The following is a 25,077-nucleotide window of genomic DNA, read 5'->3' as shown; positions in this document are numbered from 1 at the left end:
AAAGGGATTGGGGGGGGGGGGGGGGGTTGCAAAGACACAGGGAGAGGAACCAACCTTGAGGTTGTTGACTTTGCTCGTGTAGTAGGCGCGATCATCCAAGGCCATGTCGGTTGCCGAGCTGACGACAACATTGTGATGCTCGTGCTCATCCTCATGATCATCCTCCTGGCGAGGTGAGGAAGCGTGAGTATGGACGTGGGCATGAGCGTGGTGGTCTGCAGGTAAGATCAGGCGCAGATCGGTACCAACTTCAAGATGGCGCGCGGCCACAATATTGTCGGCCATGGCGCTGAATAGACAAGAAAGCACCTAGTCACAGCCACCGAGCCAGATGAGTGATGACCGATGTGTAAAGCCATAAAGGTTTGGCAACGTAGCAAAGGGCAAGGCAGCGAGAAAGACAACCGCAAAGCAAATCAAAAGGCAACAACCAAATAAATAAATAAAAAACGGGCAACGCCAAGCACAAGCACAGCCAGGTAACAACCAGGAAGGCCTTCACCAGCGCGAGCAGGAGCAGGAGCAGGAGCAGGAGCAGGGCCGAGCACCCAAAAGAGAGAAAAAACCGTTAAAATCCCTCAAATGCAAAAAAAAACGGTCAAATCACTCAAAATCAAGCCGGTGTGGACTGCCGTTTTTTTTGCGGGCAGGGCGGCGGGTGGCAAGCGCGTGTGACGTGGCATCGCCCTCTCCCTTCCATTCCCCTTGCCCACCCCACTCGCGGTACTCGAGAAGGCGAGGTCAGGGCCCTAGGCACCCGCTGCCATCTTGTGTCTGAGACAAGGAGCCAAGGCATCGGGCCGTCGCCAACAGCAGTTTTTACCAACAACAGCGGGCGGGACCAGTAAAATGGAACGGGTGGTCGGGGTTGCCGTTTTCCTCTGTTGTATTTTGCTGTTGGCTCTTGTTGTTGATTAGTGCTCTACTGTTGTCGCGGCTCTTCGTAGTAAGCGCAGTTTTAATTACAGAAGTCGCAGTATTGTTATGATTTAAAGTCATAGTAAATGCAGATAATATCTGACTTTGTGTAGGTTCTCGCACGCATGAAGGATGGGCTTTGTATTGATGACTGAACATTTTTGTGTTCTCTAACGATACAAAACTCCAAACCAACCAAAAAGCTTGACGGCAATCATCTGACAAAAAGTAAGTGTAATGATAATCATACTTTGTATATACATTAATGTGACTGAAGTTACACTTGATTGTTAAGAAGCCGCGAACGGCGAAATGAATCAGCGTTTGGCAGCGCGATCGGCGGTCATGGGAACTCGAGCGCTTGCGGTGCGGCAACCAGCGGGGATGGAAAAAGGCATGCGTAAAGTCTGGCTCGATGGTCTCGTTTCATCCTTGTTGAGCCGCAATGCACAGTGAGTCGGTGCATTCATTCATCTACGTTTTTGGAAGAGTAGCAGGCGTCTACCTATGGCGAAGTTTGCTCAAAAGTCGACGGCACATCTACCTATGGCGTTGCGCGGATGGAATGGTTCCTGTGCATCATGCGGCAATCGAAGCCGGCTCTACACTCCAACGCCAACCCCCATATATACCGTCGCCCAATTCGACGCGACGAAGATACGCTTCTACCGTGGTTCGAAAAGAGCCGACCACACGCCGCATGACCCACACACTGCAGATTCAGCCCTTTGCCCTCTCTCGACATTGGCCAGGCCCTCCTATTCCAGCCCGCCGTGCCCGCTACCCAAACCCCGCCTCGCCTTCCAACGATCATTGATGATCGTGTTGTGCCGACTCCTCACTACTACGAGCTTGAATTCCCTCCATTGGACCTTGAGAATGCTCGCTTGAGCTCTCCCTCCCTCTCTCTTTTTAAATCTCTCTCTAAATCTCTCTCTACCCTCTCTTTAAAGCTCTCGCTCCAATCCTCTCTCACCACTCTACCTTTCAAAGCTCTTATCTCTCTAAATCTCTCTCTCTCTCTTTAAATGTCTCCACTGCGTTCATTTCACAGCGCGTGTAAGTTTTGTGTGTTATCGACACAGACGCGCATGTGTGTGTGTGTTTGTGTGTGTGTGTGTGTGTGTGTAGAGAGAGAGAGAGGAAAAAAAAAAAAAAGGTTTCAGCAAGGGCAGCGTCCAGGATCAAGAGGCGGGGAGAGGATGATCAACGGGTCACTGACGGCGGGGGAGGGGATGGAACGGGGGGGGGTTGGTTGAGCGTGCATTGACTCATGATCTTGTGGCTGATGGCCTGGGTGCGGGGGTTAGGATTTTGTATTGGTGGGCTTGTTGTTGTCGCCGCCCTTTGGATCAGCACCATGACGTAGGTGGTGCCCTCCGTGCCTGTTCATGCCGTGGTCCGCTGATCGGGTTTCGGGGTGCCGTTGGCGGCTCTGGATCTCGCGCTCGTTGGAGCTTGCACGTCTAATGCCGTGGCTCTTTCTTTGGTGTGTGCGCGCAGGACCGTCTTTGTGAACAATCTGCCCTGGACAGCCACCAGCGAGGATGTCAACCAGTTTGTCCAGGATGCTGGCTTCTCCGGCCTCTTTGCCAAGGTGCTCATGCGGTCCGATGGTCGCTCCAAGGGCTGTGCCCTCCTCGATTGCGGCAACGAGTCGCTCGCCCAAGCCGGTACGGCCCATGTTTTTGTTTTTCATCCTCTGTGAATCACCCTTGCCTAGCCGACGCACCACCCTTTGCTCCCATGCCCATGGGCAGTGATGGTGGTTTTTTTTCTTCTTCTCCTGTCCTTCTCTTCTCTTTCATTCTTGATCGGCGGTGGTTGATGGCTCACGCGGGACAAACCCGGATTGGTTGCAGTGATTGCCCGCTGCAACGGTGCCGAGTTCCTGGGCCGCCCTCTGCAGGTCCGACTCGATCGCCCCCCACCACAACGCGAGCCCCAGGTGGCGCCCGCGGCCGCCGCTGCCCCCGCCAACCCCGGCTACTACAAGTATTCGGGTGGCAACAAAACTAGCCTCACCCGTGCCTATGGCGGTGAAGAGTACGTACCCGATCCCTACCCCGTGTCTTTCTCATCGCCCCTTCAAGCCACATGACCCTCGCCACCCCTTTTGACTCGACAAACTTAAAACAGCCCCACCCATTCTTTCTTTTTCTTTTTGTTGCCTCACTGCCCTTGTTGCATCGCCTTTGCGTTTTCAGGGGTAGCACCGTGTACGTCGGCAACCTGCCTTGGACCGTGACCTGGCATGCTCTGAAGGACCACATGCGTCAAGCCGGCGAGGTGGTGCACGCCGAGATCCTTCGTGGCGGCGACGGTCGCTCCAAGGGCAGTGGCCTCGTCCGCTACGCGACGGCCCAGGATGCTCAGACCGCCATCTCCATCCTCCATGACATGGAGCTTGAAGGCCGCAAGCTTGTGGTCCGTGAGGACCGTGATGAGCTCAAGTACCGCAGGTTTGTGTGTACCCCAAGACCGCCATCCACCACCCTCCTTCAGCTCAGTCTCATACGCGACCCAATTTTCCCTCCTACGCCCCTTTTTCCCTCCTACGCCCGTTGCGCAGCGGTGCGAGCGTGTATGTCGGCAACCTCCCCTTTACCGTCTCGTGGCAGGTGCTCAAGGACTTTCTGCGCGCCCACGGCGAGGTGGGTGCCCCTTGATTTTTTTTTTTTTTTCGAGCTCTCGTGGCTGCAGCAGTGGCCGCATGGAAGGATTAGGCGGTTGCACCATTTCAACCCCAAAGCGCTCATGTTGTCGACACTAACTTTGCGTCAAATATGGCGCATTGAACTCTTAGGTCATGCACGTTGACATGCTGACCGCCCCAGATGGTCGCTCCAAGGGCGCTGCGCTCGTTCGCTTTGCCAACCAGGCCGCGGCAGACAATGGTACGTTCAAAGACTGTTCCCCGCTTCTCTCCTCGTGTCTCACGCCGTGCTCCCAGCATACCTGCGATTCGCTGGCTCATACCCGGCGCTTTGCTGTCGCTGCTGACACTCTCTGTCTGTTTGCCACAGCCATTGAGGCCCTGAACGGCATTGAATTTGAGGGTCGCGAGCTGGTGGTGCGCGCAGACCGCCACGAAAACTAGGTTCAAAAGGGCAAGCGCGTCCCCTGAGTCTGTGCAGCCAAGTGCCAAAGAGACGCTCGCGGATGCCAGTGTGCGTGAATTTTCTTCCCGGTCCTCCTTCTCATGTTCCTTCAAGGCTTCCTTGGTGTGGGTGCAAGGGGTGTTGTTGCCCTGTGGCCCAACTTGGTGTTTGATCTTTGTGTGAATGTTTTCCCTGTGCTACATGGTGCATCGATCCCGACCCGACCATGTGTGTGAGGGGGCCAAACGCAAGCGCGGCACGCGTCTGGCGGAGGGTGTTGGCTGCTGGTTATACAAGCTGTGGACACAACAATCAACATGAACATAAGAAAAGCATGGCATCTACGCATGTGTTGACACCTGCATCGTGTGCATGGCCAGGGAGAGGGGGGACAACACAAGGCGCCTGCGTTCAGGCGACACCTTAAAAAAAGGAGAAGAAAAGAAGTAGGTTTCTCGTCAACTCAATTTCCTTGGGCAAATGAAAATGAACCCTTAGGGTGGTCACACGGCACCGGCACCAAGGGGAAAAAGCACGCGACGAGTTAAAACCAGAGGGCCTACGGACCGACCCACCTAAAAAGAAAAATGGGGTAATGGGATGGGGCGGGCTTAAGGCACGCACATTACACACAAGGAGAATAACCGAGGCTGGTCAAGGCGCACAAAGAGCCAACAGAGGCATTTATGCGCAAGAGTCCTTGAGGTAGGCAATGAGGTTCTCGCGGTCCGACTTCTTCTTGAGACCAGCAAAGACCATCTTGGTGCCGGGAATGTACTTCTTGGGGTTCAGGAGGTACTCGAAGAGAGTGTCCTCGCCCCAGGTGATGCCCTTGTTAATGTTGGCCTCGGAGTAAGCAAAGCCCTCGGCCTGGCCAGTCTTGCGGCCAAAGAGACCGTTGAGATTGGGGCCCTGCTTGTGGGGAGCACCCTGTGATGAAATCAAACGAGAGGGGGGGGGATGAGTCCAGGCACGTGGATACCGGTTGTGAAAATTGATCAAGATGAGACGACAAGACCCCATGAGCACGACAAGCCTGGCTGACCTTCTCGACGGTGTGGCACTGAGCGCAAGCGCGCTGGAAGATCTTCTTGCCCTTTTCGACGTCACCCATGTCTAGCGGGAAAAGGCACCACCGTGAGGTCACGCCCATGCTCGGCAAATGAAGCGAGGCGAGGGAGGGAAGCCTTTTGCAGTGCTGTTGCACTCAAAAGTCCAACACCGGCCAACGACAACGAGGAGCAAGATTGATAACAAGCTTACTGAAGGTTTAAGAGGTTGGACTGAGGGGGCAAGGTAAAATCTAACGCAAGGCCACCGCAATAGCAAATGCACAGCGGTGAGATGAACAAAAGGGCACATGCGCGACAACGCGCCCTTGACAAGGCATTGACACCATGAACAAGCACGGCAACAACCATCAATCATGGCACGGATGATCAGGCAAATCAGCTCGCAGAGGCACCAATGGCCGCATTACACCCCCTCCCCTTGCACGCCACATGTTGGCATGTGCACCTGGTGTGCATGACGAGCCCAAAGCCCAGTCACACAGTCACGCCACCAACATGACCACCACCAGCACACAGAGGGAGAGAGAGAAAGAGAGATAGTCTCATATACACACACACGCACGCGCTTTCTCTGACCGCCCCAGACCCACTGCCATTTCCCCCTAGACGAGCAGAAGAGCACACACAGCGAGCACACAGAGAGAGAGAGAGGCTTAAGGCACATGCTTACCAAGGCAGACTATAAAAAATGTGCTGACCACACACTACAACACTATCACATGGTTTTCTCTCTCTCTCTCTCTCTCTCTCTGAATTCAAAGCTCTCTTGAGTCTCTTTGAGTCTCTACGGGTAGCTGTGCACTCTGGGCTCCATCTCTCCAAAGCTCTTCTCAGTCTTCTTCTTGGCTTGGCTTGCAGGTCATTACTTGTTGGACGGCGCGACCATCTCAAGAAGCCAGCACCCTCCCCATCATCTGTGCTGACTGCCGCTGCCATTTGCATGACGCTGTGCCCTGTGGGTTTCTTGGCTCTTGCACGACGACACCATTCCCAATTCCGGGGGTCAGTTTATAGCCGAATGCCTTTCCGTTGACCCCGAAAAAACTGGCCCGAACGAAACAAGATCTCGTCAGTGTACTCACTGTTACACTTTCGAATAGCAAAGAAAGGCGTGATGTATCACACCTTGTTGCAAGCGCTTGCACCCGGTGCGAAGGTGATGCAACATTGCATACGTTTTGATTCGCCCCTCTAAAATAACTTTAAATATGCAAGGTGCGAAGCCAGTGAACATATTCACATCGGCACCAACTCACAACAGGTGTTCCAAACTTTACGCCATTTTCCGCCCGGACACACAGTCGGACGGAAAAAAATACAGCCGACCGAGCACCCGCTCCCGCTCCCGCTGCCTGCCTGCCTGCCTGCCTCGTTCTGCCCACTTGAAGGGCATTGCAAGGCGCCTGGCCTGTGTTGGTGTTGGCACAACCGGTGGAGAAACCCTTGATCGCTTGCTTTCGACCCTCTTTTTGAAAACCGGCATTATGGTTCGTCCAAGTACACCTGCTCGTGTCCCGCGCCCTCAGCGCTCCTCACGTGGCGCTGTTTTGGGCTGGTGTATAGGGAGTGCCTGCCTTTTACCGCTGGCTCAGTCGCAAGTACCCCAAATGCATTCATGATTGCAAGGAAGACAAGCCCCAGGTATGGCGCCCCTGCCGCTCCGATGCGTGACCAAGATGCGCCTCCCCCTGGCGACCGCTCATCCGCTTTGTGTCTCGGTGTGGCGCCCGCAGATGATCAATGGTGAATACGTCCCCGTGGACACCTCCCAGCCCAACCCCAATGGGGAAGAATTCGACAACCTCTACCTTGACATGAATGGTATGCATGCCCACTTGCGCTTGACCCACTGCTCCGCCGCCCTTCCTCCTTGGCTCGGCAGGCTCCTTCCCCGCACGGGCGTCGCACAACGTTTGCGGCTTTCAAACCCAAGAAATGCATCCTCACACTGGCGGGCACCCAGGTATCATTCACCCAGCTTCGCACCCAGAAGATCGTCCTCCACCGACTACAGAGGATGACATGTACCTGGCCATTGCCGAGGTTAGTCCCGCCTTTAGAGCCCTCACCACCACCCTCGTGCTCTCACACCCTACATGCCTTGTGCGCGGTACCCACAGTACCTCGAGCGCGTCTTTGCCGCCATTCGCCCCCGCAAGGTCTTGTACATGGCCATCGATGGTACGGCCGTGCTTCGCCTCGCGCACGCACTCTCGCGCTCAACTGGAATATTGACAAACACCAGCCTCAACCCTTAACGCTCGCAGGTGTGGCGCCGCGTGCCAAGATGAATCAACAGCGTTCTCGTCGTTTCAAGAGCGCCAAGGTAGCGTCACTTTGTGCTCAAACGTTCGCGCTTTGATACACGGCAAGAGTATGAGCACCAGGTCTCTGACCATTGCCATGATCCATGATCGGGCCGGTCAACCCCATATCGACGATGCCAGGAACGCGAGGATAAGGAAGCAGCCCGTGAGAAGCTCTTGAACGAGTGGCGTGCCGAAGGACGTGAATTGCCTCCTGACAAAGGGTGTGTTTGACCATGCCCCGTGCTGCTCTGCCACACGCCTACGTCCTGACGCCATGCCCAGAGGAGGGCACCGTGCCCTGCTCAATTTCCGACCCGCGCGTGTACCCATCATGGCCCATTGATGCAGACCCGAATTCGACTCCAATGTCATTACCCCTGGCACTCCCTTTATGGATCGACTGGCCGGTGCGCTACCTGTGCCTTTTGCTGTCTTCAAAAAAGCCCTCCCTGAGCCGTTGTCCTGCATTTCCAATATCGCCATTTTCACTCGAGTGTTCGGCCCTTGCTCTCCCCTTGTGCGCCGCATAGCATACCTGCGTACCTTTGTTCACCACAAGATGGACACCGACCCCGGGTGGCGCAACATCAAGGTGAGCTCGCCTAGCCATTTCGACGACACGAAACAGCACATTTTACTGCGCCCCCTTCTCACGTGCAGTTTGTGTTGACAGGTCGTGTTCAGTGACGCCAACGTGCCCGGTGAAGGCGAGCACAAGATTATGGAGTACATTCGTCTTCAGCGCGCCCAGCCCGACTACAACCCCAATACCCGGTCTGCTCCACCGATGTGCCCGTGGTCCGAGCTGAAACCTGTAACTGCCTTCCGTGCCCACTTACCAACCTGCCCTTGTACTGGCTTGCAGTCACGTCATTCACGGCCTGGATGCGGATCTTATCATGCTGGCCCTTGCCACGCACGAGCCGCATTTCACAATTTTGCGTGAGGAAGTCTTTCAGCGTAACAAAGAAGTCCTCAACATTGAAGAGCAGGTCAAGTCGGCTTTGGAAGTACGTGTCCGCGACGCTGAACCAATGGCGGCAATGGCAAACTCTTGGTGTTGAACATGAGGCGCTCATGCAAACGAAACCATGCTCACCCCGCTAGGCCGAAGCTGCCACAAACGGAGTGGAGGGCAACGCTGATGACATCTCCGATGCTGACGGCGCTGCGTACGCCAAACCCTTTCAATGCCTTCGTGTCAACGTTCTTCGCGAATATCTGGACAAGGAGATGTCCGTGGCCGATTATTCCTGCGTGGGGGGTTATGACTTGGAGCGCGTCATTGATGATTTCATCTTCATGGTCTGTCCGTCTGGCCTCGCTGCTCGCGTCCTCTGTTTCCTTTGGCTCACCTCACCTTGCTTGGGCTTGACAACTCCTTAGTGTTTCTTTGTGGGCAACGATTTCTTGCCGCACCTGCCCTCGATGGAAATTCGCGAAGGCGCCATTGATGTAAGTCACATCCAAGCCGCTCTTCTAGACCAAACATCACTCGGTGATGGTCGGTTGTTGTTGGTGTTGTTGTTGGTGTTGTTGTTGGGGTTGGTTTATCATGTTGTCGTCCACGACCTTCTTGCGTCAATGTCGGATCGGTTGTTGGGTTTTGCCTGCTTGTTTGGCCTTGCTTGGTGGTGAGAATGAGCAGCATAGCGTGGAGAGAGGAAGAACACGGCGACACGGCGCAGAAGAAGTGGATCGAGGCTGAATTGTGCATCCATTTTTTGCCTCGCCGTACCATTAGACTATCATGGAGCTATACCGTGTCGATTTTGGAAAATTTGGTGGATACCTCACGCAAAACGGCGAGGTCTGCCTAGCTTTGCAAAGCTTGCGCTCCCTGTCATATACAGACGTGCGCTTAACCATCCCATTTTGTGGCAACTGCCCCACAGGTTGACCTCGGTCGTGCCGAGATGCTCATGGCTGGCATTGCTGAAGTTGAGAATGTCATCCTGCAACGACGCCGCGTACGTCCTTGCTGCCCCGTTTCTCTGCTGGCCTTTTCTTTGTTGAATCACGCTGCCGCTGCCTTTTCAACGGCCCTTGGGTCGGATGGAGGCATTATATGACAGTGGATTAGCTTCTCTGTTCCGCTTAACAAATCTTGTGTCTTGCCTTCCTATGCCTTCTCTGTCTTTAGGAGAAAGACCTCAAGGATCAACAAAAGGTGGAGGATATTGCAAACAAAAAGACGACGCAAAAACACCTCGAGGTACGTACGTTTACTGTCCCGAGTAGGCACCACCCCGTGGCCCACCATGGGCTGTTGTCCGCTTCATCTCGACCGCCCGTCTTACATGTTGTTGCCGTGCCAACAGCTTATCCGCCAGTGCACGCAAGGTGCTCACGTGGCCCCCGTGGACCACGTGACAGCCGCCGTACGTGTGACGATGGGCCTGGCACCACACGGACTGCGCCAAACGCGCCTAAACCCATTCTCACCCTGATCCCCTGCACGCCTTTAGAGCCGCCGCGAGGCACGTGTATCCGACTTGCGCTTCGACGCCAACGTGGACAATGTGACCGCAGCAGACTTTCGGTGAGCGATCCATGCGTCGGTGCAAGCAGTCAGTTGGCTCAAACAAGAGGGCACTCTTTTTAACCGGCCTGGCATGCGTGTGTTTTAGAATCAAAAATTTTGGCGTTGGAGGCAAGCGCGTGCTGCGTGGAGACGTGCGCGAGGACGACGCGCGCTTGTTGCACCTGCTGGACAAGATTCGCGCTTTTCACGATGATGATCGGCCAAACCGCCGGGCTGACTTGGAGCTGCGTGGCCTCCGCGGCCGCGAGCGTTTTACAGCCCATTGTTATTGCGAAGAGCTTGGTCTTACCCATGACTCGGCCGGCACCGAACCGAATCGGTACAGCTCCCCGCCTCCCGGCTCAATGCGGAAATCTTGCCGTGTTTGTTTTGTGGTCGTTTGTTTTGGTTTTGTTTTTGTTTTTATTTCTGTTTTGTTTTTTTGCTCTTTGCATTCTTTTGCCCCCTCATGCATCTGGCCGCTGTTCTATGGGGGCCCTTGCTTCGATGGTTGCAGATACATTTTGGTTGGTCGTCCGGATGCCGAGGACGAAAACGATGATGATGTCATTGTTGCTGATGTGAGTGAGATCCCTCTGCTGTTGCCCCCACTCACTGCCTTGTTGAAGCAGAAGAACAAGCGTGTTTGATTGTGTCGCGGGTTCTCATCGATTGTTTTGCAGGCATTTTCCGCAGCCTTGAAGGAACGAGTCCGATCCAACAACAAGATTGATAACCCAACTGATGATGTACATACTCGCACCTAACATGCGCAAGCATTGGGATGCTGTCCGTGCTTCTCTGGGCTCGTCTTGTGCTTCTAACTTTGGGTCATCCGCCGACCTGTCCTGGTCTCTAGGTGCAATTGGGCAGCCAGGGTTGGTATGGGCGCTATTATCAGCAAAAGTTTCCCCCCAACGTGGACCAGCGCCACGTCGTGAAATCCTATGTCGAGGGCTTGGTCTGGGTGTTGCGTTACTATTACCAAGGATGCAGTTCGTGGTCTTGGTTTTACCCCTACCACTATGCACCCTTTGCGCGCGATTTCACAAACCTTCAGGTCCGACCGCTTTCGGCTTTGTCATTGCGAATACACATACACAACCCATCCTCACTCTTGTGGGTCGACTTGTCCCACTTCCACTCGCGGACAACGCGTGCAGGCGTTGGACATTGTACTCCCGCCGGGGCAACCGTTTTCTCCGTTTGAGCAATTGATGGCCGTGTTCCCGCCGGCCAGCAGTCACGCTCTACCCAACGCTTTTGCGCGCCTCATGACGTACGTCTCTGAACGCACTGCCTTTGGAGAATTGAGGGCTTGGGCTGACTGTGTCATGCCGGTGCCACTCGATACAATGTGCTCCCCTTTACGTAGGGACCCAGACTCCCCCATTGCAGAATATTATCCCACCGAGTTTGAGCAAGACCTCAACGGAAAGAAATTCATGTGGCAGGCCGTGGTACTGCTGCCCTTTATCAATGTATGCCACGAACGCCCCCCGAAGCCCGGACCCCGCTCTGTGCCTCTGGTGCCTTACGTTTCGGCAGTGACGATGCCACGCTGGTTGTATCCCTTTGAATTCTGTTGGTTACATGAATGATCGCCGCTGTTTGTGTCTTTATGCATGTGTGTGTACTGCATCGTAGGAGGAACGACTGCTGACGGCTTTGCGCCCGTTGCGGGACACACTGACCCCCGAGGAAAAGCGTCGCAATGAGCGAGGCGCAGATCGCCTCTTTGTGCACCAGGTATGTCGAAACACGCTCTGGCCTGGTCTTAGCGAAGCGAGCATACCTGCAGCCTTTCATGACCCACCCACGATGCACGACACAGTCGCACCCCGCGGCGCTGCAGATGAGCCAGCTGGGTAACGGAGGAGCAAACGACGGGAGCAGACCTGCGCCACCAGCACCGACAACGAACGGGGCTGATGAGATTGAGACGGCGGAACAAACGGGCGCAGATGAGGACAAAGTGGATCTCAACGACCTGGCAGCCCAGTGCCTGCAGGCCGAGTTGGCAGGAGACCCTGAGGAGGAGCGTAGACTCAAGCAGCAGCTGGCGGCGGCCCGGCGTCAGCAGGCTGCCGAGCAGCCTGCCCCAGTGAGCTTTGATGCGGATGGGGCCGGGTTTGCGCGGGAAAACTTTGGTCACACACAGGCCTTGGCCCGCATCAGTGCGTTCCAGCGCGCGAGCTGGGAGCAGAAGCTGGAGAAGAGCCCCGTAGGCACGGAGGTGCTCGACCCGCGCTCCACCGGCGGCTTGTCTGGGCTGGTCGCGCTGGACGCGGACGGGCCACAGCTTGGAGAGCTAGTGCCGCGCTTTGATTTCCATGGCCGTGAGACCGATTCACGGTACTTGTTGACCGCGTTTGTCAACCACGTGTTGCGAGCGCTCTATTGGGTGCCGCCGTACACCCTGCACAAGCCCATGCTGTTGCCCGGGCTGAACCCGCCTGCAGCCGAACTCGGCGATCATGACCTGCCTGTTGGGCAACGGTTTGAGCGTGTCCCGCGTGAGCGCCAGCTGGACGTTGGAGCTAGTCGACGCATGATTGTCCACGGGATGGGAGGGAATTTCCCACGCACCAGTTTTCATCGCGGCCGGGGTGGCAAGCGGGGCCCCCATGATCGTGGATACGGCGGTGAAGGTGAAGGGCAGGGACCCAGTCACGAGTACAACCGTGGGTATGGCCGAGGTCGAGGCCAGGGCCACGGTTGGGGTCGGGGCCGGGGCGAAGGCCACGGCCACGGCCAAGGCCCATCGTATCCGGGCCCCATGCCTTCGCGTGGTGGACAATATGCGCCACCCATGGGCACCGGCCAGCCCGGAGGGTCATACATGTCGCGCGGCGAACCTCTGCAGCAGCGGCCCCATTACGCTCCGCCTGCTCCGCAGTCTGGCTACATGCCAGGTGGCCACGCCCAGATCGGGCCACAATACGGCCGACCCGCCGCGCCGCCGCCCCAGGCCTATGGACAGCGACCCCCCGGTCCTTCTGGGCCTGTAATGCCCCAATTTGCAGGGATGCCTGCGGGGCGTGCGCCACCCCGCGGACCGCCGGCACCATACCAACCGCCATCGTACCAAGGCCCACCCATCCGTGGTGGGTACTTGCCTCCCTACGCAGCTGGTCGGATGCCACCGCAGCAGCAGCAGCAGCAGCAGCCATATCGTCGCTAGGCGTGGCAATTGAACAAAGCTTGAGTGTTGAATCTGTCGTAAAATTTCCCTGGTGTTTTCGGCTTTTGTTTGTTTGTTGGTTTTTTCATGTGTTTCCTGCCGACCAGATTGCTTGCATGCAAGATCACCTGAAATTTTGCTTCGAATTGACATGCTTTGAGCTTTCTTCCCGTGCGGCCTGGTGCCGATAGCGATGCCAGGCCGCGAGTCACACACAACCCATTCATCCTGTTGATCAAGCTCGGAGGTAGACAAAGAGACCATTATGGTTTGCATCAAAATCTCAATTTCGAGAGGGGCAGAAGGACAAGCCATTCTGCGGGCTCACACAAGGCCAAAACAGTAGAGGCTTTTTGGCCGCGGGCCAGGAGGAAAATCATCATCACAGAAACGAAAACGGAATGATTCACGCATCAACACATCAAAAAGGGAAAGGAAGGAAAGGACGCGGGCAACAGGGGAGCATCACGCGCACTATTATACTCGAGCGGGGACTCGTGGTTGTGCAAACCCGGAAGAAAAAAGAAAGAATCTTGCTGCTGGCTGGATATGAGGGAAAGTTGTCGTCGTCGGCGAAGGATCAAGTTGTCGATGCAACGTGTGGGTTGGGAAAAAGGAAAACAAACTTGCTGATCGAGACACATGGGAAGCGGAACAGACCACCATCACTACAGACGAAGGAGAAGAAACAAACAAGGCAGGGCAGGTACAAGCACAAGAAACACCAGAGCACGTGCGTGTGCAGTGCAAATCACGCCAGCTCTCAAAGAGCAGAGCCGCGCGTCTTTAGAGGAAGGAGATGAGACCCAGCAAACCGCTTAGTTGCGGCCACCGTTGGGGTTGGGGGTCTCGAAGATGTAGTCAATCTGGTCCTGGATAGCCTGGAACTGGGCGGTAATGTCACGGCGCTGCTCGTCCTGAGCCGCAAACGTGCGCGTGCAGGCATCAGAGATGTCCGTCTCGAGTTGGTCAAAGACCAGCTCGTAGGTCTGGAGGCGCTGGTTCAACAGGTCGTTGTACCAGGCAATCATGCTGTCGAGGAAGGCATCGACCTCGCCAACCGCCTGCTGGTAGTCAGTGCAAGGCGTCAAGCCGCCGTTGTTCTCAAACTCAGACCAAGCAGCCATCCAGGCGTCGAGCTCACCAACCCAGCGGGTCCATTCGGGAGTCTCAATGCAGACACCGGGGGCACCAGCGCTACCCTTGATACCAGGTTGACCCTTGACACCAGCCTCACCAAGGAGACCCTTGAAACCAGAATCGCCGGCCACAAGACGGCCAGGAGCACCAGCATCACCGCGGAAGCCCTTGTGGCCGTCATCACCAGGGCGACCGGGGCGACCGGCAGAACCCTTGACACCGTCACGACCGTCGCGGCCGGTGAAACCGAGCTCACCCATGTCACCCTCCTGGCCAGCAAGACCAACATCACCCATGCGGCCAGTCAGACCCTTGGCACCCTTGTCACCGTCGCGACCGCGAGGACCCTGGGGTCCGGCATCACCACGAGGACCGGGGAGACCAGTCTCGCCGCGGGAACCAGGCATACCCTTGGCGCCATCGCGTCCAGGCACACCGCTGTTACCCTTGTCGCCAGTGAAGCCCATGGCACCATCACGGCCATCGGCACCATCCTCGCCAGCCTCGCCCTGCGGGCCGGTAGAGCCACGCTGACCCTTGCGGCCGGGGCGACCGTCAATACCGTCGTCACCAGGAGCACCGTCACGGCCATCGCGGCCAGAGCGACCCTTTTGACCCTTGTCGCCGCGGCCACCGTCAGTGCCGTCGCGGCCATCGGTACCGTCGCGACCATCCTCGCCGGGCTCACCGGGCTCACCAGGGCGACCCATCTCACCCTTGATGCCGGCAACACCAGAGCGACCCTTGAAGCCAGGAGCACCAGAGCGACCCTTGTCACCAGGAGCACCCTGAGTACCGTCGAAACCAGGAGCACCAGGAGCACCAGTGTCACCATCGGGGCCGACCGGGCCAGTGCGACCCTTGGCACCACGTGCACCGTTGTCACCGTCAGCACCATCAGCGCCGGGCACACCATCACGACCAGCGTTACCCTTGGCTCCAGTGAAGCCGGGGAAACCAACATCGCCGTTGTCGCCATCCAGACCATCCTCGCCCGCACGGCCCTTGAAGCCGTTGCGACCGGGGGTACCGGGAGTGCCGTCGGGACCGGGGCGGCCAGGGCGGCCAGTCAGACCAGCATCACCCTTGGCGCCGGGCAAGCCACGGTCACCGTCAACGCCGTCAGTGCCGTCCAAACCGGGGCGGCCAGTGGGACCGGGCAGGCCAGTCTCACCACGAGGACCGTTATCACCGTCGGGACCCATGGCACCCTTGGCACCCTTCTCGCCGTCGTCGCCGTCGAGACCAGGAGTGCCGACATCACCAGGCTGACCCTTGTTGCCGTTGGCGCCAGGGGCACCGGGGGCACCGGGCTGACCCTTGTTGCCGTCGCGGCCATCGCGGCCAGGCATGCCCTTCTCACCGGCTTCGCCGTCAATACCGTCGCGACCACGAGGACCCTGAGGACCCTGAGGTCCAGGCTGACCCTTGCGACCAACCGAGCCATCGCGACCGGGCATACCCTTGTCACCACGAGGACCGGCGGTACCGTCGCGACCGTTCATGCCGTCAGTGCCGTCAAGACCGCGGGGACCAGGAAGGCCAGTCTCACCGGGGGCGCCCGAATCACCGTCCTCGCCATCGTTACCAATGGCACCCTTGTCGCCGTCGCGGCCGTCGCGGCCAGGAGCACCGTCCGTACCAGTAAAGCCATCGTCACCGGCAGGGCCGGGAAGACCAACCTCACCGGGGGAGCCAGTGTCACCCTTGGCGCCGTCGCGGCCATCGCGGCCATCGCGGCCGTCGGGACCGTCAGTACCAGGCATACCCTTGTCACCGCGGGCACCATCCGTACCGTCGAGACCGGCCGTACCGTCACGGCCGGGGAAGCCACGGTCACCGGGAAGACCAGTCTCACCAGTGTTACCCTGGTCACCCTGCTCACCCTTGGCACCGGGCTGACCCTTGGGTCCAACATCACCGCGCTCACCAGCGGGACCAGGCATACCCTTGGCACCCATGCCGCCGTCGCGACCGGGAGCACCCTTGGGACCGCGAGAACCGGGAGCACCATCGCTGGCATCATCACCGGGAGCGCCGTCGGCACCGTTGTCGCCCATGTCACCGTTCAATCCGGGCTCGCCCTTGCGTCCAGGCATGCCCTTGAAGCCATCGCGGCCATCGCGACCGGCACGGCCCTTCTGGCCCTTCTCACCGGGAGCACCGCTGGTGCCGTCACGACCGTCCACACCGGCATCACCGTCAACACCGGGCAGACCAGTCTCTCCAGGCATACCCTTGTCACCGCGAGCGCCGTCGTCACCGTCGCGACCAGCCTGGCCCTTGGGTCCTTGGCGGCCAGGAGCACCCTGCACACCCTCGGCACCCTTGGGTCCGACATCTCCGGGAGTGCCCTTGGCACCGGCATCACCGTCACGGCCATCGCGACCATCCAGACCCTTGGGTCCTTGGTCACCAGCGGGTCCACGCGCACCATCTGCACCCTTGGCGCCCTTGCGGCCCGCGGGACCGGGAGCACCGTCACGGCCGGGAGTACCGTCCTCGCCATCGCGGCCAGCCACACCCTTGGGACCCTGAGGACCAGGAGAGCCAGCATCACCCTCGGCACCCTTGGCACCGGGCTGTCCGGGAACACCGTCCATACCCTTGCGGCCATCGACGCCGGGAACACCGGGGCGGCCGGGGCGGCCGTCGGCGCCGGGGGTACCGGGAGTACCGTCATCACCGGGGCGACCAGGCATGCCAGTGTCACCCTTGGCGCCCTCGCGGCCATCCGTACCAGAAACACCGCCAATGCCAGTCTCGCCGGGGCGTCCACGGTCACCGGGGCGGCCATCCAGGCCGCTGTCACCCTTGTCACCGCGGGGTCCAGCATCACCATCGGGGCCAACGCTGCCTCCCTTACCGGGAGAGCCAGGGCGGCCGGGCACACCGTTCTCACCAGGCTCGCCAGCCTCACCCTTGATACCGGGGCGGCCAGGTTGGCCCTTGAAGCCCTTGTCTCCCTTGTCGCCAGTGCGATCAACGGAAACGTAGTTCAGAATCTCCGAGCGGAGCTCATCGTAGCGGCGGGTAAAGTCATCGCGATCATCCGAGATGGTGTCCTCGAGATCAGCCTCACAGTTGCTGAGCTGCTGCAGGCGAGCATCGCGGGTGGAGTTGAAGTAAGCCATAATGTCGGTGAAGTTGTCGGCAATCATCATGCGGACAGAGTTAATACGCGTCTGGAGGCGCGCGGTCTCGTCGGCCGTGTTGTCGCAGACATCCTGCACGTCCTGCTTGTACTGATCAAAGGTGTCGAGCCACTCCTGCCAGTTCTGGATCAGGCGGTCGTGCTCGCGCGTGTCGACGCACTGGCCGCTGACACCGGCATCACCAGTGGCACCCTTGGCACCATCCATACCCTTGGGACCGGCGGGACCGGCAACACCCTTGGGACCAGCGGGACCAAAGACAGTTTGGCCCTTGTAACCCTTGTCACCGTTGCCGGCATCGCGACCATCGGCACCGTCGACACCGTCATCACCGGGAGCACCGGTAAAACCGGGGCGACCGCTGAAGCCAGTCATACCACGACGACCCTTGAGGCCCTTGCGACCCTTGAAGCCCTTGGCGCCCTTGTCACCCTTGTCACCGCTGAGGCCGCCAAGACCGGGCTCGCCACGGCCACCAACAGCACCCTTGCGGCCCTGCATGCCACGCATACCCTTGGCGCCCACATCACCGTCGGCACCGTTGGTACCATCGCGGCCATCGTCACCAGCGGGACCAGTACGACCCTTGGGACCGGGGCGGCCACTGGTGCCGTCACGGCCGGGAACACCGGGCGAACCAGGAGCACCCTCCTCACCCTTGTCACCGCGGGGACCGGGGGTACCGTCGCGACCGGGCAGACCATCCGTACCACGGAGACCATCCTCACCGGCATCACCGGCAACGCCCTTGACGCCATCACGACCGGGGGTACCGTCGCGACCGGGGGTACCATCGACACCGTCGTAGCCGGTGCAGAGGAGCTGAAGAATGTCAATGTTGTCGAGGTTGTCGAACGAGGCCTCCTGGAAGGTGTTGTCGTCCGATGAAGCAATGACGCGGAGCTCGGCCAGATCGGTACCAGAGCCGACGCCAATGGCGTACACGTCATCAACCTCAGCCTGGAGGCGGGCACCAGCGTTCTGCACCACGGAGAAGTCCTCCTGGGACTCGCCATCGGTGATAACAATCACAACGCGGCGAGCGCCAGAGTTGGAGCGATCGGTCAGGATGTTCTCGCGCACAAAGTCGAGGGCGGCACCAGTGGCGGTACCGCAAGTCAGCGTGTTGCTGGCCGTGTTGAGCGCATCCAACGCCTCGGAGGTAGTGGAGACGTAGTCGGTTAGCAGAGTGGGCTCTGAGCAAAAGGTGATGGCGGCAATACGGGAGCCAGAGCTCTCAATGTCGGCGCCGTTCACGAGGGCACGGAGGAACTGGATGGAGGTCTGGAAGTCGCGCTCCTCGATGGAGCCAGAGTTGTCCTGAATGAGGATGAGGTCGGTCGAGCCAGTGCAAGTGCCAGAGCCCGACGCACCACGAGGTCCGGGGTCACCGCGGCGGGCGGCGCCACCAGACTCACCCTTGATACCCTTGGGACCGGAGTCACCGGGGCGACCAGTCTCACCGACGTGACCCTTGAAGTAGCGAGTGTTGTCGTCGGCGCCGGGAAGGCCGGGGCGGCCAGGCGCACCCTTGTCACCGTCGGGGCCACGGGGGCCGGGAACACCGTCGGTACCGTCACGACCGGGAACACCGTCAGTACCATCGTCACCCACGGGACCGCGGCGGCCCTTCTCGCCCTGAGGTCCAGGGCGGCCAGGTCGGCCATCGGAGCCATTGTCACCAGGAGCACCATCGTCACCATCGGTACCGGGAACGCCGTCCAAACCAGACTGGCCCTTGGGGCCCTGGCGACCCGCATCACCGCGGGGACCAGCAGAGCCCTTGCGACCAGTGCTGCCATCAGTACCATCGCGACCGTTCAAGCCGGGGGCACCCATGGGGCCAGCATTACCCTTGGGTCCACGGAAACCGGGGAAGCCCATGTCACCGTTGTCACCATCGGCACCATCAGAACCATCGAAGCCACGGGCACCGGGCGCACCAGCATCACCGCGAGCACCATCGGTACCGGGGCGGCCGGGAGCGCCAGCATCACCACGGGCACCGTTGAGGCCATCCGTACCATCATCACCGGGCTTACCCTTGGGGCCGGGCACACCATCGCGGCCCTCGCAGTCGAGGATCTGGCCGATGATCTGGTTGATGAAGGAGCTGAGGTCAACAAAGGCAATGTTGTTGAAGACGTGGTCGGAAGAACCGGCAATCTGCAGAAGCTCAGACTCCGAAGCGCTGTTGCCAACACCAATGGCGGTGATGGACACGCCGAGGGCGCGGAGAGCGTCCACCGAGGGGTCAATGTTCTGCTCATCACCATCCGAGGTCTCGCCGTCAGTCATGAGAATGAGGACGCGGGCCGCAGAGGAGCGGGCGGTCGAGCCAATGTCATCGGCAGCCTCGCCAAGCGAGGTACCAGTGGCGGTAGCACCAGCCGTCTGGATCATCGAGCTCAGAGACGAGTCAATGGCTGACTGGCTGGAGGAGAAGGGGAAGACAATCTGGGTGTAGGTGGACGAGTACTCGGCCACGCCAACGCGCACGTCGTTGTCACCAGACATCAGGTTGCTGACGAGATCGCGGACGAACGAGCGCTGGAGCTCAAAGTCACGGCCGTCAATCGAGCCAGAGCCGTCGAGGAGGAAGAAGACATCAATCTCGCGGCCAACGCACACGGCGCCACCGGGCACACCGGGCAGACCGGGGGCACCAGGAGAACCCTTGGGGCCCTGGGGACCAGGGAAGCCGCGGTCACCATCGGCACCCTTGGCGCCATCGGGAGCATTGTTACCATCGGCACCAGGAGAACCGGGAGTACCGGGCATACCCTTGGCACCCATGCGACCGGTGCGGCCCTTGGGGCCCTGAAAGCCGGGGAAGCCACGGTCACCATCATCACCGTCACGGCCATCAGCTCCGGGCTGACCCTTGGCGCCGTCTTGGCCATCGCGACCACGGGGACCCGGGGCACCGGTGCGACCGGGCTGACCAGTGTTACCCTTGGCGCCATCGGTGCCATCGAGACCATCGCGGCCGGGATAACCAGGGAAGCCAGAGTCACCGGCAGGTCCGGGAAGGCCATCCTCACCAGGGGTACCATCGACGGCATCACGACCCTTGTAACCCTTGCGACCCTGGGGACCAGGGCGGCCATCGGGTCCGGGCAGACCACGGTCACCGGGGCGACCAACATCACCATCATCGGGGGTCTCCGAGCAGAAGACGTCCTCGAGGAACTGGCTGACAAAGCTAGAGGCGTTCAGCACACCAAAGTCGGCGACGCCAAAGACGCGCGCGTTGTCGCCGGCAATGTCGACGAGCTGGGACACGGTGATCTGAGAGCCAACGCCAAGAGCAAAGACCTGGACACCATGCTCACGGAGACGGCGGGCCTGCTCGGCGACGTACGACGCATCCTCCAGGCTGTTGCCGTCAGTGATGACAATGGCAAAGGCGGGGACGGAGAAGGAACGGAAGAGGGCATCGTTGTCGGAGAAGATGTCCTGGCGCGCCATGCGCAGAGCCTCGCCAGTGGCGGTACCCAGCTTGAGGTGGGGCAGGCTGTTGATGACGCTGATGAGGTACGACTCGTCGTAGCTGAAGCCGGTCTCAATCTGAGGCTCAGAGGAGAAGAGCTCAATGGCCACACGGGCGTTGGTGGAGGACACGGTGAGGGAGCGGACCAGGGCGGAGGTAAAGTCCTTCAGCAGCTGGTAGTCGCGGTCGTCGATAGAGTCCGACGAGTCGAGGATAAAGGCCACATCCGAAGCAGAGACGATGCACTCGCCTCCCTCGGGTCCGGGCAGACCGGGCACACCTTGGTCGCCCTTGGGACCTTGGGGACCGGGGAAACCGGGCTCACCCTTGACACCGGGCAGACCGGTCTCACCGGGGCGACCATCGTAACCCTTGCGGCCAACGGTACCGTCAAGACCGGGCACACCGGGGCCACCAGTGTCACCGCGCTCGCCCTTGTCGCCAACACCACCGTCAATACCATCACGGCCGTTAGGTCCAGCATCACCACGCTCACCGGGCTGGCCCTTGATGCCAGGCGTACCGGGGCGACCGGCGGGACCGGGGCGACCGGGGCGACCACGAGAACCGTCGTCACCACGAGCACCAGGGAGACCATCAGTGCCGTCCCGACCGCTGTCGCCATCGGGGCCAGGGAGACCAGTCTCACCCTGGCGACCCTTGTCGCCGTCGGGGCCAGTGCGTCCCTTGTCGCCGCGGGGGCCGGGAGCGCCATCGGTACCATCGAGACCATCGCTGCCGGCGGGGCCGGGCAAGCCAGTTTCACCAGCGCGGCCAGTGTTGCCGTCGTCACCACGCTGGCCCTTGGGGCCGGCGGCGCCGTCACGTCCGTTGGTACCGTCCGTGCCGTGGAAGCCGTCGTCACCATTGGGACCGGGCAGACCAGTCTCGCCAGTGCGGCCCTTGTCGCCGCGGGCACCGGGAGTGCCGGGAGTACCGGGAATACCATCGCGGCCGTCCAGACCATCGGTACCGGCGCGACCCTTGGGGCCCTGGGCACCGGGGTTACCGGGAGCGCCATCAGTACCATCGAAACCAGCAGGTCCTTGGTCTCCGGGGCGACCACGAGCACCGTCCTGGCCAGAGCGGCCCTTGGCGCCGGGGAAGCCCTTGAAGCCCTTGGGGCCACGGGGACCATCAGTGCCGTCGTAGCCGTCTTCGCCGCGGGGACCCATGGGACCAGGCATACCCTGGATACCCTTGATGCCCTTGGGACCATCGGTACCGTCAACACCATCACGGCCGGGAATACCGTCCTCGCCGGGAGCACCGACAGGGCCTACAGCAGCAAAGACAAGAAAAGCGGCGCGTGAGCAGAAGCGAGAAAAAAAGGGTGAGGGAACAATGTGACATCATTTGCTTTCATAGGGCAAAAGGGGTTTGGTGACTTACCGGGGGAGCCAGTTTCGCCAACAGAGCCCTTCTCGCCCTTGTTGGGGAATTGGAGGTTCAAATCAGTATCAGCCGCATCTATGGTGACGCACAGGCTCGGGTGAGTGGGCACTTCAGCGGCGTAGTAGACAAAACAGGAGGGGGTGTGATTGGTGTTGATAACTTACTGCGCACACCGCAATCGGAGCAATCGGTACCATACTCGCAGAGGTTCTGGGCGTTGGACAGAGCATCCGAAGCACCCTTGATCAGTTGACCGCCATCTTCGCAGATGCCGTTACGGGCGTAGTCGCACGAGTCGGAGCAGAGCTCGTCGATGGCGCCCTTGGACGAGGCAGCCGCAAAGGCCACCAACGTCAGCGTCACAATGGCGAGCACGCGCATTGTGGCGCTTGTCCTGGGACTGGGCACGGGGCGGTGCCGGGCGTCCCTGATAAAAGTTGGGGGTTCTAGTTGATCACGTCAAGGCGCTGCCAATGGGGAAAAAAAAAACCTAAGAAGGCGCATCACGGGCAAAACTCCGGTGAGTCTTTGCCAAAGGCAGGCAGCGATGGCATTCCACACAACAGAGCCGTGTGGTTTGGCAGGCGGCTGGTGTGGTGGGGCTGACTGTATGTAAAAGGTGTGCGGCAGGGGCGCCGCCAGATCCCGAGTAGGCTTACGTCAAGGCAACCCAAACTAGGTTGGGCTACTCGACAAGGCTACCGGCACCGACTTGGGGTCGAATGCCGTGTCTCGCAAAATGCTACTCCCGAGCCCGGCGGCCCCCCGAGCATTCAATCGATGGTGGTGGTTGGTGGTTGGAGCGATGTTGGAAGGAGTAGCAGTGGGGGAGAGAGCAAGCATGGCCATGAATGTGCAGAGAGGAAAAGCCAGGCGCTTAGCGCGAGCAATCGCGTGCATAGTTGTGGTGACCTCTGGCACGACAAAGTGCAAGCAGATGCAGGCCCAATGTGTATGTGTGTGCGTGTGCGATGGAAGATGTGAGTGGGAAGACTGGCTTCCCGAAGGGAAAGCGCTGGCCAGGCAAGTTTGTGCCCGCCGGAACGCAAAAGGATCGCGGGGCAACTCACCGTGCAACGCAAAAGGCGACCACGAAGTAAGTGGTCTTGTGTGGGGCCGACCTGCGGCAACACCACGATGAGCAAGGCGGCGCCGCTGCTCCTCAGGCCCGGGAGTGGTTGGCTCGGCGAAGTGGATGCCGGCGCTCGACAAAAATGCCAGGCATCGAGCAGCCGCAGCAAGACGAGGCTGCACGGCAACCCAGCGCTTTGCGGGGAAAAGGCTTGACCGGTTGTGGTGGTGGGCGAGAGTGAGCGGGCACACTGCAAACACTCAACGCCCCAACGTCTAACAACAACAAGCTTGAGCAAAGGAGGGGACAGCAGGAGGAGGGGGTGGGATGACGGTTGGCGTTTGGCCAAGAGGTTGGTACAAGTTTTGTGCCCGCTTCATGCCACGACCCGCTCAACGATCGAGCTCAACCGTGGGGTAAAAGCGCTGCTGGTGGCAACTATGCACGCACGCGTGCCTTTTGATTGACCTCTGTCATTTCGATTCAAAACGCGGGGAAAAACCGGACCAAAGGTGTCCCGAATTCAGAGGTTGCCCACCGTCCACCTGAATATGCATGAATGCATGTCGCTGCAACGGCCAGCCCCTGGGTCCGCTCGCGCTCGCTCATGTTCACCTTTTGCGGAAGGCGTACGCTTTTGCGTGCATGCATGCACATCACGTGTGTCTGGTTCCCCGCGGGAGCAGATTGACCTTGGGCTTGCCTGCTTCTACGCAGAAGCAGGAGTCGTTGGCAATGTCTGCAGCATCGAGACGACGACACAATCGTTGCTGGGTATGTGTAGCAGGTGAAGCGGGCACGTTGAGCGGGCACCGGGGCATGAATGACGAGTTGCCCCGACGCCTCACTGGGCCTACCGGCCAGCACCACCTTGCCCCGTGCCGTGGCCCACACACATGGCCGCCCGCTTACACCGGCCAGGTGTGAGTAAAGGGTGAGCAAGCCCGATGCTCAAAGAAACACGGGCGCAACCCCTCGCACACGTCCACCCGGTGATTGCCCCACCGCCGCTCAACCCCAACCGTCGCCGGGCAGGGCATGCGTGCATGCTAGCTCCTGTTGAATCATTGCATGCATGCTTTCTCAACCTGACAAAACGCGAAAAGTGAGGCGCGAGCAGCTTGCTCACTGAATCATTGACGTTGTTGGTGGTGTTCGCCTGAACAGTCAGCGAGGGGTCACAAGGGTTTGGTCACGCGCCGTCTTGGGTGGCATGGGAATCTGACTTTGTCACTGCATTCACCCTCTGCTTGTTGATCGCTGCAGTGCCAGTGCTTCGATGCCCCATAGGCTTGAGTAACAAGCATACTTATGGCCTCGGATTTCGGCGATCGCCTCATGGACTGTTTGGAGATGGTGGTCAAAAAGGAAGCAGTCAAGGCATCTGGCTCAATTGGCACTCGAATTCGGCTTGACGACAACACTGAGCCACAGATCGATTTGACCTCTCGAAAAAGAAAAAGACCAAAAAAAAAAAGGAAGGGGGTGAACACCGACAGACAGGCTCAAGGCTCGTGCTGGAACTGCTCACAGGGTCGAGAGCCACACCGCTACACACAACCACACACACACACACACACACACACACACATGCTCACATAAACACGCATACACTCAAGAAGCACAGCACTCATGCTGAGCCTGGTCCACTGGACACCACGCAAGCAACGTGCTCGCGCAGGGCCATGGCAATCATGATAAACGACGACAATA

At 59.3% G+C, this 25,077-nt stretch overlaps 4 protein-coding genes across 4 annotated transcripts in view; 1 reads left to right on the top strand and 3 right to left on the bottom strand.

The window, feature by feature from the left end:
• Positions 1-310, bottom strand: part of MONBRDRAFT_33898 (uncharacterized protein) — a 3,987-nt gene extending 3,677 nt beyond the window's left edge. Inside the window, exons 1-2 of the mRNA XM_001748856.1 lie at positions 250-310; positions 55-165 (exon numbers count right to left, since the gene is read on the bottom strand). Coding sequence (XP_001748908.1) covers positions 55-165; positions 250-285 — 147 coding nt within the window. The 5' untranslated portion in view covers positions 286-310. The remainder of the gene's footprint in view (positions 1-54; positions 166-249) is intronic.
• A 1,896-nt stretch (positions 311-2,206) lies between these two features.
• Positions 2,207-3,921, top strand: MONBRDRAFT_28484 (uncharacterized protein; the record flags this gene model as incomplete). Its single annotated transcript, XM_001748925.1, has 7 exons — positions 2,207-2,283; positions 2,422-2,591; positions 2,781-2,964; positions 3,126-3,380; positions 3,491-3,572; positions 3,725-3,815; positions 3,872-3,921. The coding sequence occupies 7 exons, from the start codon at positions 2,207-2,209 to the stop codon at positions 3,919-3,921; spliced, it is 909 nt and encodes a 302-aa protein (XP_001748977.1).
• Positions 3,922-4,703: 782 nt separating this feature from the next.
• On the bottom strand, positions 4,704-5,133 carry MONBRDRAFT_28483 (uncharacterized protein; the record flags this gene model as incomplete). Its single annotated transcript, XM_001748855.1, has 2 exons — positions 4,704-4,949; positions 5,065-5,133. 2 exons carry the CDS (start codon positions 5,131-5,133, stop codon positions 4,704-4,706), a joined length of 315 nt encoding a protein of 104 aa, XP_001748907.1.
• Positions 5,134-13,927: 8,794 nt separating this feature from the next.
• On the bottom strand, positions 13,928-22,673 carry MONBRDRAFT_11132 (uncharacterized protein; the record flags this gene model as incomplete). Its single annotated transcript, XM_001748854.1, has 3 exons — positions 13,928-22,176; positions 22,290-22,367; positions 22,457-22,673. 3 exons carry the CDS (start codon positions 22,671-22,673, stop codon positions 13,928-13,930), a joined length of 8,544 nt encoding a protein of 2,847 aa, XP_001748906.1.
• Positions 22,674-25,077: the final 2,404 nt, after the last annotated feature.

The sequence above is a fragment of the Monosiga brevicollis genome, genomic scaffold, assembly GCF_000002865.3.
Source record: "Monosiga brevicollis MX1 MONBRscaffold_26 genomic scaffold, whole genome shotgun sequence".
NCBI classification, from domain to species: Eukaryota; class Choanoflagellata; order Craspedida; family Salpingoecidae; genus Monosiga; species Monosiga brevicollis.
Note: the sequence above shows the minus strand (reverse complement) of the source record. Positions and strands in the feature narration are given on the sequence as shown.